This window comes from Centroberyx gerrardi, chromosome 17 (genome assembly GCF_048128805.1).
Source record: "Centroberyx gerrardi isolate f3 chromosome 17, fCenGer3.hap1.cur.20231027, whole genome shotgun sequence".
Lineage (NCBI taxonomy): Eukaryota > Metazoa > Chordata > Actinopteri > Beryciformes > Berycidae > Centroberyx > Centroberyx gerrardi.
Genome location: NC_136013.1, coordinates 2,791,660 through 2,807,927, shown reverse-complemented (window position 1 = coordinate 2,807,927; position 16,268 = coordinate 2,791,660). Strand labels below are relative to the sequence as shown.

Genomic DNA, 16,268 nt, shown 5'->3' with positions numbered 1-16,268 from the left:
CAGTCTGGTTACAGTCTGTTTACAGTCTGGTTACAGTCTGGTTACAGTCTGGCTACAGTCTGGCTACAGTCTGGTTACAGTCTGTTTAGAGTCTGGTTACAGTCTGGTTACAGTCTGTTTACAGTCTGGCTACAGTCTGGCTACAGTCTGTTTACAGTCTGGCTACAGTCTGGTTACAGTCTGGCTACAGTCTGGTTACAGTCTGGCTACAGTCTGTTTACAGTCTGGTTACAGTCTGGCTACAGTCTGGTTACAGTCTGGCTACAGTCTGTTTACAGTCTGGTTACAGTCTGGCTACAGTCTGGTTACAGTCTGGCTACAGTCTGTTTACAGTCTGGCTACAGTCTGGCTACAGTCTGGTTACAGTCTGTTTACAGTCTGGTTACAGTCTGGTTACAGTCTGGCTACAGTCTGGCTACAGTCTGGTTACAGTCTGTTTACAGTCTGGTTACAGTCTGGTTACAGTCTGTTTACAGTCTGGCTACAGTCTGGCTACAGTCTGTTTACAGTCTGGCTACAGTCTGGCTACAGTCTGGCTACAGTCTGGTTACAGTCTGGTTACAGTCTGGCTACAGTCTGTTTACAGTCTGGCTACAGTCTGGCTACAGTCTGGTTACAGTCTGGTTACAGTCTGGCTACAGTCTGGCTACAGTCTGGTTACAGTCTGGCTACAGTCTGGCTACAGTCTGTTTACAGTCTGGCTACAGTCTGGCTGCAGTCTGGTTACAGTCTGGCTACAGTCTGGCTGCAGTCTGGTTACAGTCTGGCTACAGTCTGGTTACAGTCTGGCTACAGTCTGGCTACAGTCTGTTTACAGTCTGTTTACAGTCTGGCTACAGTCTGGCTGCAGTCTGGTTACAGTCTGGCTACAGTCTGTTTACAGTCTGTTTACAGTCTGTTTACAGTCTGGCTACAGTCTGGCTACAGTCTGTTTACAGTCTGGCTACAGTCTGGCTGCAGTCTGGTTACAGTCTGGCTACAGTCTGTTTACAGTCTGTTTACAGTCTGTTTACAGTCTGGCTACAGTCTGGCTACAGTCTGTTTACAGTCTGGCTACAGTCTGGCTACAGTCTGGTTACAGTCTGGCTACAGTCTGGTTACAGTCTGGTTACAGTCTGGTTACAGTCTGGCTACAGTCTGGCTACAGTCTGGCTACAGTCTGGTTACAGTCTGGCTACAGTCTGTTTACAGTCTGGTTACAGTCTGGCTACAGTCTGGTTACAGCCTGGTTATGCCCACCATACACTAGAAGACTTTGAAAAGACTTTGAAAAGACTTTGAAAAGACTTTGAAAAGACCAAAGTCTGACACCCTCTCACATCCAGCTCACATCTAAAGTAGTCACAGACTATAAGATTTTACAAAGACTGCCTACCATACACTAGAAGACTTTGAAAAAACGTCACTATTTACATGAGCCAAGACTAAAGACTTCCGATAATATTAAACATGTTTGATTTTACGTCAAGACGAGAAAAAGACTGACTTAAGACAGCTCGGACTGAGTTTTCTGACCAAACGATCGAGATGACGGGAGCGCGCCACAACTCTAGCAAAACTCTCATGATTTTATTCCGACTTTGGAAATTTGTCTGCGACAGTGAAATCGCTTGAAAAGTCGTTTGGTGTAAGGTCGCCATTACAGTGTTTTGAAAGGCCTGCCTGGTCACAGAGGACAGACTTTACAAGACCTATAGGGCCAGATAAATCCTTTCATATTGTGTTTTTATATTCTGTCTTGGGAACAAACATACCTAGGTTACATAATTAAATGCAGTGTTGCTCTTATTCACTTTTTACACAGTAAAGTAAGCTATTGCGTCATTTGACCTCACTCATCAGAATCAGTGGTGTGTGTGACAGAGGGACAGAGACAAAATGTGTCTGTTTGTGTGTGTGACTGACTGACTGAAAGAGACAAAGAGTCCAAGGAGTGATTTTATAGTGCAAGTATTACAATATTCACCTTTTAATTATTATAACCTTAACACTCGGTCCTTTGCACACCTAGTTATTATGGGTAGAAGAAGTATATGGAGAAGATTGGTGGCTTACAAAACATGTGCACATCATCTCTCATGGGCAATAAAAACATGTTTGCTCAATAAAATGTAACAGAAACAAATATGTTGCACGTTTTGGACCTCCTGGTCTTCGCCTGTGCACGTGTCATCTACATTACGGAGCTGTGCAAAGAACCTACTGTTGTCAGGTTAATAATTCAAAATCAAATATTCTGCAGGAGTTTGCACGTTTTGTGTTTGTGTTTTTAACCTGCGATGCTTCTTATTACGTGTATTTCCCCAGGCTGCTTTCTGTCAGATCTGGTCCACACGTGCAGCAGCAGCAGGATCTCAGTTTGCCCTCTGCCCATGCTTTACGCAGTACAGAAAACATCCTATTATCTTGTGTTTTCATGTGGTTTCTTGTGAAGCCTTGGATAATGGTAACACTGCAGGCAGTAGGAGGATCCATTTAACCCCCAACGAATTGAACTGAGTCACGACACTATTGAAAGAAAGCCTGACGGTCTAGACGAAATCGAGGCAAAACAATAAAAAAGGGCCTTGGTCTTTATCAAACACAAACCGAAGAGTTCATCTCCAAAGTAATATCCATCCATTTTGGAAAAATAAATTATTACCTGAAGTTCATCATTAAATATCTCAGGGAAAAGTGTTATCATATTGTCAGATATGTATTTAAAAAGTTCCACAATTTGTTTAAATTCTGTGCTTTAATCATTTTGTAAGACTAGGTGTCACTTTTTTTTCCAATAGTTAGAAATGAAGCTCTTCAGTTTGCTGAGAGGCGAATCTCAAAATTTTCGAACAAACAATGAAAGGAATAGGATGAAATGACAGAATAGCTTTAATGAGGCTGTAGTGTACTGTGTGTGTAAATAAGCCATAACATCTTTGTTTGTGTTTTTACTTGATGCAATATATGAATGTTAAGAAACTCATATAAATAGCTCAATGTTGCCAGACCCATAACATATGATAAGCAATTTTGAAACGGTTCTGATTTCGAGTAAACACCGAAAACATAAGAAAATATTGAATATATAATCCTTTTAAAACATACGTATTCATCATAATATCACCTGTATTAAAAGCCCTGTCAGTGGGCGAGATGTCTTGGTTCACTTCTATTTTCTGTTGTGATCTACTAGGGAGAAATGTGTCTGCCCCTTTCCCACAGGCAGGTCAGAGGTCAGAGGTCAAGAGGTCAGAGGTCAGGTTCAGCTACAGAGCAGGCTCCTGCAGCTGGTAGGGATTCGGTGTTTTGCTCAAGGACACTTCAGCAGACAGACTTCAGGGGTCGGAGGGGATTGAACCTGAGACCTTCTGGTTACTGGACAATTACTCTTAACCTCGAGACTGCATGTTTCAGCCTTTTCTGGTGGGGCTTTCTTGTTTTATCTGAATTCTGATTAAATATTTTGTCTTAAATAACACTGCAAACATTTCTCTCCCTCCTGACACAGGACTTGTCCACAGTAAGAAATGCAATAGAAAGACCAGCTTCATCATCATCACCCTCGTCATCGACACCTAGATTGCCCCATGATGGCCTCCTCTCCGGGGATCAGCGCCGACCCGGTGCCCCTGCTTCAGCTGCAGGAGGTGGACTCCAGCAAGGCGACGGAGAGGGTGAGCTCCCCGGGCCTCCTGCCCGCCGTGTACAGCCCCCCTGTGGGCATGGACGGCCACACGGTCTGCATCCCCTCTCCGTATACGGACAGCGGCCACGAGTACGGCCACGGCCACGGACCTCTGACCTTCTACAGCCCGTCTGTGCTGAGCTACGGCAGGCCGCCCATCACTGACAGCCCCTCATCACTGTGCCCCCCTCTGAGCCCCTCGCTCTTCTGGCCCCCCCACAGCCACCCCAACGTGCCCTCGCTGACGCTGCACTGCCCCCAGCCGCTGGTCTACAACGAGCCCAGCCCCCATGCACCCTGGGTGGAGGCCAAACCCCACGGCATCACCCCCAACAGGTAGGTTTGCTCCCTTCGTTTACTGACGCTGACACATGGATGAAATTAATTCAGCAATAAAACCTAACAAGCTGTTCTTTACTACAAGCTTGGCAAGTGATTTTATGTTATTAACCATCATTTTAATTACCTTACTGCAAAATCAGATGATGTTGCCAATTTAAAAAAAATCACTTGATTCATGTCAATATGACTTATTCCATGAAATAATCATAAAACAAGAAATTGAGTCTTGAGAGAAGAAACTTTCAAGATACTTTCCTTTGTTTCAAGCCAATGTCCAAAAATCCAATCCAATCCAAAAATATCCTGAAATATTGATAAGTCTGGATAGAGAATAAAATCCTGTGACAAGCTTGTAATTTTTTGCAGATTTGTAGTCCTAGTTGATTGCCACCTCAATACCCTCTGCACTAACCTGCTTTTAAAGTGAACACAATTTTAGCGGGCTGTTTAGCAGGCTATACCCAAAAGCTAATACGCTAGCTTGCTGTTAGCAATACTGGGCTCTCGTTACACACTCCGGCAGCCATATTGGAGGTCCACAGCTCTTGGGTAAAAGTGGCTGTTAGCAACTGATTGAATTTCTAAATGTACAAATGACCGTCTCAACAGAATTAAATAGACAGCATTAATTTCTGTGCTGGTTTTGACTGGGAACTGATCATTTCACCACTGATAAATCTGATTGATTGATTTGTGTTTTGTCTTCTTAGCTAGCAACATTGTAGTATCTGGTCAACTAACTGTCAAACACTTGTTGTAAACACATCTGATTTACCCACTAGCATATCTAGTAGAAGCTGGAGTTAGTGGCTAGTAGTAGCATGTTAACATCAGTGTGTTTGCTGGCTAGTTAGCTAGCTAACAGTTTGTTCAGGTTAACTGAGCTGAGTCTTCTCAAGCTACAACTCAGAGTGTTTTGGAGTAGAGACTAGGGCTAAAGACAAGACAGTTTACACTTTACTGTAAATTTGGAGACAAATCTACCTTATCAGAATATTTATTTTTACTCGTTTCTGAATGGCTCTACACCCACGCCGCAACAATCTTTTTCAAATATATCTCTTTTATATTTCTCTTTCTTTCCTGGTTTCTATATATTTAGCCATTATTTGTGCACAACCAGCTCTCCAGTGGACGTCCATGATCGCACCAGGCATGGCTGCTGGGAGATTTGTGATACAACTGCAAAGCCTCTATACCAATTCTGTTTCAATGAAGAATGCTGACAGGTCTCCAACGCAATTTTTCAGTTGACTGAAATGCCGTTGTGGAGACTTTCTCAGTAATAAAGTGCCTGTTGGCAGACTAATGACGAGTGAATGACAGGCTAAAATTCAAAATGTCAAGTTGTCCCTTTAACTGGGTCTATGTTCACTGTTTCTCGCAGCTCCCTCATCAGCTCTAACAAGCTGCCCGTGAAGAGACTGGAGGAGGGAGGCGAAGGGCTGAACTCCTCCTCATCCTCTGTAGGGAAGGCCGACATGCACTTCTGCGGCGTGTGCCACGACTACGCCTCTGGGTACCACTACGGCGTGTGGTCCTGCGAGGGCTGCAAGGCCTTTTTCAAGAGGAGTATCCAAGGTATGACTTCTGTCAACTTGTCAATCCATCATCCTGTGTGCCCATATGTCCTTCTGTCTATCTATTCACTGTTTCATCCTTCCCTTCATCCATCCATCCATCCATCCATCCGTCTATCTATCTATCTGAAACATTCATATAATGTAATGCCCCAATGCGTCTTTCTTTTCTTTGTCTGTTAGGACACAATGACTACATTTGCCCCGCCACAAACCAATGCACTATCGACAAGAACCGGCGTAAAAGCTGCCAGGCCTGCCGCCTACGCAAATGCTACGAAGTGGGCATGATGAAGTGTGGTAGGCCGTCTCGCTTTCTCATCGCATCTTCACTTTATAATATTTTAATTGAGACCACACATAATTCATAGGATCATGAAAGTTAGAAGTTAAAGGCCACTACTACTGATCTCATTACGCCATTCAGATTTTGAGGATTTTCTGAAAGCACGGGACCAGAATCACAAAGTACTATAATTGTACAGGAATTTGACTTGGTCACATTGGTGCAGAGATATATTGTCAACTTACAAACTTTCACAGTACAATCTAATACACGTTTTGGGATACGTTAGGCCTTTAAATGAAGAATTAACTTACAAAAAAACATGAAGTTAAATGCATAAATAAAACTTGCATAGAGAGTAAAACTTCATTGGAGGTTTTATTGATAGTTTTTAGGTAGTTATGAGTGAGGAACCCCCATCATATTTGCAGTGGACTGCTTAACTGACCAGTATTTGATATTTAATAAAAGGCCAATATCGGCCTGATATATCAGTCTTATTGAAACACATAGTACAGGGAAAACAAGACCTTACATACAGTGCAAAGGGACATTGCAGGACATATGATAGTAAGTAAGTAACATTTTATTTATATATAGCACATTTCCTACACAGGGAAACTCAATGTGCTTCACATAAAAGCAAAACTTAAACAAGGAAAACAGTACAAATTGTATAAATCCATATATACATTCACACATTGGAAGAAGGAAGGTAAAAAAACAACAACCAAAAAACACTCCTCATGTCCCTTGCTGTGTTCATACAACCAGGTGTGAGGCGCGAGCGCTGTAGCTACCGGGGGGCCAGGCATCGGCGTGGCGGACCCCAGGCTCGGGATCCCAACGGGGGCAGGGGGCTGGCCAGGGTGGGGCCGGGGTCCCGGGCCCAGCGGCACCTCCACCTGGAGGCGCCCCTCCCCCTCGTGCCCCCCCTCCCCCAGGCGCACCACTCGGCCATGAGCCCCGAGCAGTTCATCTCGCGCATCATGGAGGCAGAACCTCCGGAGATCTACCTCATGGAGGACCTGAAGAAGCCCTTCACCGAGGCCAGCATGATGATGTCACTCACCAACCTGGCCGACAAGGAGCTGGTCCTCATGATCAGCTGGGCCAAAAAGATCCCCGGTAAGATCTGCAGTACGGGGGGCGTTGAGTGTGAGTGTGTTTATGTGCAGGGCTGTAGGACTCCAGTCTGGTCTCAGTCTTGAATCCGGTCTAGAGAAAAGTTTTTTGACGTCTTGGAACTTGTCTTGATCTCATATCTCTTTTCACTGGGACTTGTCTTTGTCTCAACCACTATTGGTTGTTGACCCAACTTTTTCCTGCCTATCTAAAAATGAGAAAAAAAACAGGTAATTTTATTGATGTTTGGTTCATTTTTTTTTGTAAACAATTTGGATTTCACCTGTAGAAATGTGTTTGGTAATGGTCCTCAAACTTCTATTTATTGATCAGTCAATCCCACTGTACTGATTAGTTTGATGTTGAAAGGTTCTTCTTTCCTCACACAATACAATACAATACAATTAAATATTTTTCTAACATATTGTCAGAATCTGCTTTGTTCACGTTCATCACTTCAAGAAACTCTTTAATGATTATTTTTGCATTTGGAAAGAAATGTACTCAGTGTATTACCTGTTTTAGTCTTGGTGTTGACTAGGACTTGATGATCCCTTTGGTCTCGGTCTTTACTCAATCTCGACCGGACCTGGTCTTGGAATTGACTCGGACTCGACTTGTCGTCTTGGCTACAGCCCTGTTTGTGTGTGATGATATGTGTCTGAGGGCACATCGCTCTTGCTGAGAAGACATTTAAACATTAAGACTGAGGTCAGGTGCAAGTTAGGCTTAGACATTCACTGGTTAAGATTTAGCCTGATATTCAGACTGAATGGCCATTTCGTTCCCACTTCATTATTCAGTCTGACATTTCCTCCTTGTCAGCCGTTTTCTGTGTGGGGGGGGGTTTGATTTTCCCCTGAACCAATCACTAGTGACTGACGTATCCGGCCGCTCTGACGTTATTTTCAGTTACGCTGATGCTGGGCGTATTTACTAACTTTACCAAGAATGCCGGTCGTTTTTGATGAAAAATATCATCTTTGTAAAGACAATATGTTGGTTAAGGAATGATTTCAACAAATTCTGCCGAAACGCCAATGAAAAACCCGTTGCACGAACGGTTCAAACTTTAGTCCCGCCCACAAAGGCGCTGATTGGTCCGATCGTTTTTCGGGAACCAGGCTAGTTAAGATTAGAAGTTAGGGAATGAATTAAAGTCAATGGAAGCAGCTTCGACTTTGGCACCGTCAGCCCTGAGCCAATCGGCTCAGGGCTGACGGTGCCAAAGTCAAAGCTGACTTTAATTCAATGACTTTAATTCATTCAATGCCAATGACTTTAATTCATTCCCTAACTTCTGCTCAATGGCAGAAGACAGTGGTGAGATGCATCTTTCCCCCAAGTTCAGTCAGTGGTGTCTGAGATGCCGCAGGTGACGGGTCAATAAACAAACAAATGAGTGAATGATTGAACAGATGGACAGACAGAGACTGATTGACAGACAATAAATCATTAATCATCTGTGTTAAAATTTGACGGCCGCTACTTATGTCTTTCTTTCTTTCTTTCTTTCGTTTGTTTGTTCTTTCTTTTGTTCTTTCGTTTCCGTCTTTGTCTCTGTATCTCTGTTGTTTCAGTTTCTTTCATTCGTTCGCTTTGTCTTTCATTCTTTCTTTTGTTCTTTTGTTCTTTCGTTCTTTTGTTTCAGTCTTTGTCAGAGGAGGTAAAGGATGACAGTGCCTCTCCTTTCATTTCCTCTCCTTTCCTATCCTCCTCTCTCTTTTTGCACTTTCTCCCTTGTATCTCTGTTTCTTTAGTGGCTGTGAGGGTTTACAGTGCCTCTCCTCTCCTCTCCTCTCCTCTCCTCTTTCTCCTCTCCTTCTCTTCTTTCTCCTCTCCTCTCCTCTCCTCTCCTCTCTCAGCCAGTGTTCAGCCCAGCAGGTAGCTTCCTAGGAGAGGTGTTAACGTGAAGGGATCACAAAGACTCCCCGTTTGCGAACGAAGACCATTTTCTCTGCTTTTTTTTTAGACGGATAGAAGTGAAAATGAGTGCGCATTGTCTGCCGTATAAAAGAGCTAAGAAACCCTGGACAGGTGAGAAAGGCGCTGTCAAGCAAAATACAAGCTGCTGTTCAGTGATGTCGCTGGACTTGTCTGACTCGGCACTGAACTGATTTTGTTTTTTCAGTGTTTTCTGTTTGTCCATAATGTTCATAGGAAGTATACAATTTATAGGCTGCTTTTTTTGCTTCACGCTCATTCAGTTAAACACGTTAACACCTACAGGAGGAGCTACCAAGTACAACAGCTGGCTAACGGAGAGCAGAAAGATGTAACCACACGGCAGGAGTGAATGTTTGAATGCACATTGTCCCGGCCGTCTTCTCGCCCTCACTGAGGAAACTCGATTCAACAGTCAAAATCTTGAAAATTGATTTCTTAGACTAGTGTTTCTTTCTTTCTCCGTCCATGTCGCACTCTACCCCGACTACCCCCCCGCCTTTGTGAATGTGGCTGTAGTTTATGCTGCGTTCACGTGACATGGGAATGTTTGTTAGAGCGGCTTGACGGCTCAAAGCTGTTGTGATGCAATACATCATTTTTACCCTCTTCTGCTCATTCCCTTTGTTTCTTCATCCTTTGAACCAAAGTTACCCTGCTTCAGTTGCACTGAATGGTTTTGTAGTGACAATAACTTGACCTAAAAAGTTTGTTTTTGATATCTTATCATTAAAAAAGTACTAGAAACAGGCTTTTAAACACAATTTTTTGTCCCCACACCCTGTAGCTATAATGCATCTTTGGGCTTTTGTCACCTTTTTAACCCCTGATTTGTTTGCATCCCTGTCCGTGGGCAGTGAATAGATAATGACAGAATTTTAATTTTGGGGTGAACTGTTCCTTTAATGCCAGTTGTAAATAGATTCCAGGTAAACTGTATCTAGTGTATCTGTATCTACTGCATCTAGACAGAATCTGGATAGGAGACGCATGTTAATGCCAGGTACAAGGGTTCTTCACAAGCTAGGACCACACCATCAGCAGAATGCAGTTTGAACGTTTATTCAAGAATTATGTTGAATTTTTGTTTTTAGTTTGGCCATGGATGACAGCTTCATGGACGAAAACAAACAGGGGTGCAGGGCAGGGGTTAAGGCAGGAAGTGGAGTGGAGTTGAGGTATGTTTGTATGTTAATTAGCTCCAACTGTGTGTCTGTATTTCCTATTACCACAGGCTTTGTGGAGCTGAGTCTAGCGGACCAGATCCACCTGCTGAAGTGCTGCTGGCTGGAGGTGCTGATGCTGGGCCTGATGTGGAGGTCGGTGGACCATCCTGGAAAACTCATCTTCTCCCCCGACTTCAAACTCAACAGGTGAGGAGACATGACAGCCGTTACACCGGTTCACAGTGGCTTGGTTATTAGTAGAGCAAATGTTGGGGCGTTCATGAATGTCTCATATGGGAGGCAGGTAGATGGATAGATGGATGTTTGTCTTTCTTTCTTTTCTTTTTCTTTATTGTGAGTTTTTACAGTAGAGATCGGAAAGATTTTACAAGCGGTTACATGGTACTCGCCTTAGCTTTCTTCCTTTCTTTCTTTCTTTCTGATACTGTCTCTCTCTCACACATTAAAATTTTTCATCCCAGGTGAGCATGTATAAAACTCACCAACTCAACACATTTTATTGCATTGTAATCTAAAACTGCCTGTAACCTCAGAGAATAGTGCTGTCTGCAGCATTTATCAAAGAAGTAAGATTTATATTGTTTCCAAATGAGACAAAAACCTCATGAAACTGAACTGTAAAAGTAATGAAAAAGCCAGACGAGCCCAAATTTGAACTGAAAGTAGTGTGGTCATCCGTTGTTTTATAACACAAAAGGCTTTTATAAAGTTGTTCCTGGGCCAATGTGCAGTTTTAATAACATGGGGTCATTTTTTTTGTGGGACAGGCCCTTGGCGCAGGCTTCAGTCTTCTACTCCCACATGCTAAGGCGTGTTAGCTTTCACTGGCAGAAAATGCTTCCTCATATGCCTGCAGAGAGGGGTGTGGTGTGTGTGTGTGTGTGTGTGTGTGTGTGTATATATTCTCGCCTACGCTTGTGTGTTTGTAGTTGTGTAAAAGTCGTTGCTTGCCGTTTCACTGGCTGTTTTGGGCGAAGCATTGGATCGATTTCTTTTGTTTAGCATTATTTGTTTATGTAGACCTATTTGGTATTTTAGCATTTTATTCATTGAATTTTCCCCAAATATAAAATCCATAATCATATGTCTGGAAAAAGGTAATCTTGTACTTATGTTTTTCTCTAGCGCTCTAGCTAGCTGTGATGAGATAGGTTAGCTAGCAAGCTATCGTTAGCTGTTTAGGCTACTAGAGCTAAAGTTAGCAGTTAAACTGTTTTAGGCTACTTCAGGTAACTTTTCACACCAGGAAAACCAACAATCTCTGCCAGTTTACTCCATGCATTAATTCTTTTTGCTGACAGAGATGGGTTATATAATTTGGGAAATCTAAATTATTATTCCCAAATATTTGGGAATAATAATTCTCTTCCATCTTCCATTCAAAGGCAAAGTGGAACTAGAAACAAAAATGTAATGACCAGAATTTTAGAACCAGATGTTTGTCCGTGACCATCATGCTCATTTGCATAATATTACACTTCTTCAACTTTTGCTTGTTGAAATAAAACCGCAAAAAAACCACGGGACCACAACCCAACTTCTCACTCAAAATATAAAATCAATACATTTTTTCGACAAGAGGTTTTGGCCTCAGTAGCTAATTTCACTTCTTCTAATATGTGTCCAAATGGCGATTTTATCAAAATAATTGTGTCATTAACGAGATATAATGGATATGAAACAGGGTTGTTTTCCTAGTGATTGACAGGTCGCCTGTCCAGTGATCGACAGGTTGTCGATTATGGGCCAATAGCAGGCGGCTCTGCCAATAGTGGGTTCCGCCCTCTGCCTCTCTTTGGCTGCTCCGGCTCCAAAATATATCAACATGCCAGTTGGTGTTACGACCTATCCCATCATGCCAAGCGCACGCAATCAGTTCTCATAGACAATGAATGGAGGTGAACTATTCGCCTTGTGCAATCGAGTCTGGTGTGCAACTGCCGTTAGGTGTGTACATACTGTACTGTGTGTACCCTGTGTACTGTGTGTACCCTGTGTACTGTGTGTACCCTGTGTGTGTGTGTGTGTGTGTGTGTGTGTGTGAGAAAAGCATGATGGTGGTTACAGTGTGATCTTCCCACATCTCCACACACACTGATGATGTTGACCTCTCACAATAAACCGGGAGTAAACTGAGACCTTCAGACAGTAAAGTTATCATCTTTTTGCAACATTTGCTGCAGATATACATACAGCCGTCTCTGCTGGACCGCCTGCATTCAGATGCTTGGTGATTTTCTTTGCCAGATTTCTTTATCTCTCACTGTTCTCTCTCACACACCAACCTTCAACTTTGGCCAGATGACGGCTGGCTGCTGCTGACACTGCAAATCACCTTTTGTATTCACAGTAAACACACAGTAATTAGCCTCTCTACCAGCGCTTTGGATTCCTGTTCAACCAGATGACACTGATTCATGTAATGTGGCAGCAGCAATGTCATAATGCATTCAAGGAAGTGAGCAGCCTGTCTGTTGTTAGAGGTACAGGATCGCTGCAGGTCAGGTTTAAGGCTTTATTGTTCTTAATGGTGAGTTTGGCTTGCAGAACGATATGCAGCAGAATACCAAACCACAACAAACAAAATACAGAAACCAATGAGACGCTTTAAATGAAACAGTGGGAAGAGAAATTGTAGTTTTGTTTCTTTTTTTATTTTGTATTGAGGTGAGATGTTCTTATATGCCCCTTAGGTTTTTTATCTTACCTGCACATGTTTGTGTTTTTTTATCATTGTATTTTATATTGCATTTTTTTTTTATCATTTCACGTCAATGCTTTATCACCTTGCAAATAAACTAAAACAAGCATTTTGGTGGGAAATCATCTTTGCACTCAAAAAGTGAAAGTTGAAACCGAAGAGTGAAATCCAAAACTTTCTCCTGAAAGTGCAGCTTTAAAGTCGCAATGAAACTGCATTTGAGAGCATCTGATGTGATGTATTTCCTGCTGAAACAGGATGTTGGGGGTGGGACATAAGACAGGGAGGGGTCATTCAAAAGTCTAAACCAATGGGAGATCAGTTAGAGAGAGAAAGGCAGTTTAATTTGATGAGAGGGGCGGAGGGGCGGGACTGTTTACAAATCTGTGATGGTTTTATTGGTTGGAATTTTTATTTTACGCCTCCTGGTACACGATGATGTCACCACTAAAGATTTTCTGTTTTCCAGGAAGTAAAAGTAATGAGATTTTGATCTAAAAATACAAGAAAATATTTTGTTTTGTCTTTTTTTTTTGGCATAAATTGTCAAATAGGTATATGGTGTGATAGGATGAGCTTTCAGTGTGACTTTAAAGGTCCCATCTGGTGTAAAGCAGGACTCCCCTTGCCTCTGTGATGATAAAGGAGTTGGATGGTCTATCTAAACATGGTGAAAGCATCAAAACGCACGGTCGCCAACTAAATCCACACAATCCATATTAGAAAAGCGAGCCTCTAAACGAGCCGTTTGGACTTCCGTAACTTTGTGGCGTCACAAAGGTTCGCTCATTATCATTTCTGTAAGAAATAATAGACTAACAAAGTGTTTTTTTCAAAGCGGTCGAGCGGTCGTCATCGTTTATTACCGGAGAGTTTTCCCTACCTGTAGCCGCCGGGCCGCGGCGTCTCACGTTTCACTCTCGAAACGGTTAGCCAATCGGAACGGAGGGGTCGTTAATATTAATGAGCCTTAAAGACACGGCGACAGAAACGGCCTGTTCTTGGTAAGGCTCAGAGAGATGCTGGAAAATGAACGTGGAGAAATGGATTGAGAGTGTTTTTGGTTCATGACACCACACACACAGCTTTGAATGGACCTCAAGACACAAAATAAAACACTGGGAAGTGGACAGACATTTTTTTGCAGTGGATCTGGTCTGAGTGCCGGATGTTTAACGCTAGTTTGGGTCAACGAGCAAAAACCTCGAGTGACTGAGCATTCATTGACCTCCAGAGACAGACAGACCATAGTAAGACGTTATTGTTCATACAATGTTAGAAGGGCTGAGTCTGTCACTACTTTTTAATCACAACTGAAAACACACTTTTTCTAAACACGCTTTTTCCTAATTGTTTTATTCTCCTTCTCAGTTGGCTTTTATTGTTTAGTGTCTTATTATGCTATTTCTTTTTTATTTATTTTATGCCGTTGTTCCATCTTTTGGTGTTCAGCACACAAGTATTATTATTATTATTATTACTATATCATGTCTTAATCTACTGTCATTTGTGTGTGTATGATGTGTGGTGTGTGTGTGTGCAACAGGAGAGAGTTAATAAGAGCAGAGTGAGATGATTAAGAGAGTGAGAAAGACAGAGAGAGGTAGAGCGACAGAGAGAGAGAGAGAGAGAGAGAGCTTTGTTGTCCTGGTGGGTTGAGTGAAGTGTTGTACCTTTCTTCCTCCACTGCCAGGGAAACTGTCACTACAGGCTTTAGCTTAACCTTGGTGTGTTTTCATAACACTGTCTTATTTTTCACCGCGCGGCGGCCATGACAGCCCGACGCAGCGCTTTCCGCTCGGAGGCCGAGGAAAACATCCTGCAGCAAATCCATCCATTTACACAGAAAGAGGCTCGGAACAAAAAACAACAGAAAACTGCTTCATCTTCTCATTTCCACTCATTTTGTCTAGTCATCTCTTTGCTGTTTTCTATCTATAACTTTCTTTCTTTGTCTCTCTGTCATGCATACAGTCTTACTATCTTTCGCTCACTGTTTCACACTCACTCTCTTTAGGTTACTGCTGAGTGATGTATTATAAACTGAACAAAAATATAAACGCAACACTTTTGGTTTTGCTCCCATTTTTCATGAGTTGAAATAAAAGATCTAAGACTTTTTCTATGCACACAAAAGGCTTATTTCTCTCAAATTTTGTTCACAAATTTGTTTAAATCCGTGTTAGTGAGCACTTCTCCTTTGCCAAGATAATCCATCCACCTGACAGGTGTGGCATATCAAGATGCTGATTAAACAGCATGATTATTGCACAGGTGTGCCTTGGGCTGGTCACAATAAAAGGCCAGCCATATATTTATATTTTTGTTCAGTATATATGGATTGCTCTTGTTTTTCCCAATAGGCTTTCTTCTTATGTTTGCATGTGGAAAGTCTTGTAATTGTAAATAATTCGTTTTGGATTAGTTTCATGCTCTGCAATTCAGAATATTTTTTTGAATATTTTGAATATTTATGTATGTACACAGGTCTCAATGGGACTCACCGGATTCAATCAATCAATCAATCAGTCATACATAAACAGACATAGATGCTCATTTCCTTACTGTTCAGTTCAAAGGGCTTCAATGTTAGTGATGGGACAACCTGCTTATCTAATGATACGATTCGATATGCGATGTGGGGTTCAGGATTCAATACAAAAATGATACAATGTAATAAAAGTTCAGTGACAACAATGTTTATTTCTGAGACACATCTTTCTAGCGATGCCATTGGCTCGCTAGAATGTAAACAACAATTTAAAAATGTCGTTACAAAGTGACAATAATATAATTTGGATGGAGAGCTTGTGAAACTGTGATGGTCAAGCGTCTCATTAGTGATTCCTACAGCAGAATAACATGGGGCTGATATCACCATTCATTTTTCTGCCCCACAATACATATTGTCACATTTTTTTATCGCGATGTATTGAATTTCGATATATCGCTCCACTCAATGTCTTGACAGTTGACATGTTTCCAAAGCAGCTTTTGAAAAGTAGTAATATAAATGATTATGAAATAAAACGCTTATAAAATGACAAGAACAGAAATTGATGAACATTCCTCCCATTCTTCTTCTCTCTCCTCTCCCTTTCTTCTCATCTCTCTCTCACACCTTACTCCTTTCTCTCTCCCACTTCTCTCTCTTTCTATCTCTTATCTCTCCCTCTCCCTTGCTTCCTTCATCTCCTCCCTTTTACTCTCTCTTTGTCTCCCCTTTCTCTCTTTCCATCTCCCTCCCCTCTTACCTGCCTTTCTCTCTCCCTCCATCTCTCACTTTATTCCTTTATCTCTCTCCCATTTCTTTTTCTGTTTCTAACTGCCCTCTTTCTTTACCTCTCCCTTTCCTTCATTTTCTCTTTCTTTCTCTCACTTAATTGCCTCGTTCCCCCTTACCTTTCTATGCCTCTCCTCCTCATCTTTCTTTCTC

The 16,268-nt window shown here is 42.1% G+C and overlaps 1 protein-coding gene across 1 annotated transcript in view; it reads left to right on the top strand.

Moving 5' to 3' along the window:
• Positions 1–16,268, top strand: part of esr2b (estrogen receptor 2b) — a 37,963-nt gene that overhangs the window by 12,497 nt on the left and 9,198 nt on the right. Inside the window, exons 2-6 of the mRNA XM_078289484.1 lie at positions 3,491–4,003; positions 5,397–5,590; positions 5,773–5,889; positions 6,650–7,003; positions 10,179–10,317. Of these exons, the coding sequence (XP_078145610.1) occupies positions 3,570–4,003; positions 5,397–5,590; positions 5,773–5,889; positions 6,650–7,003; positions 10,179–10,317 (1,238 nt within the window). The 5' untranslated portion in view covers positions 3,491–3,569. The remainder of the gene's footprint in view (positions 1–3,490; positions 4,004–5,396; positions 5,591–5,772; positions 5,890–6,649; positions 7,004–10,178; positions 10,318–16,268) is intronic.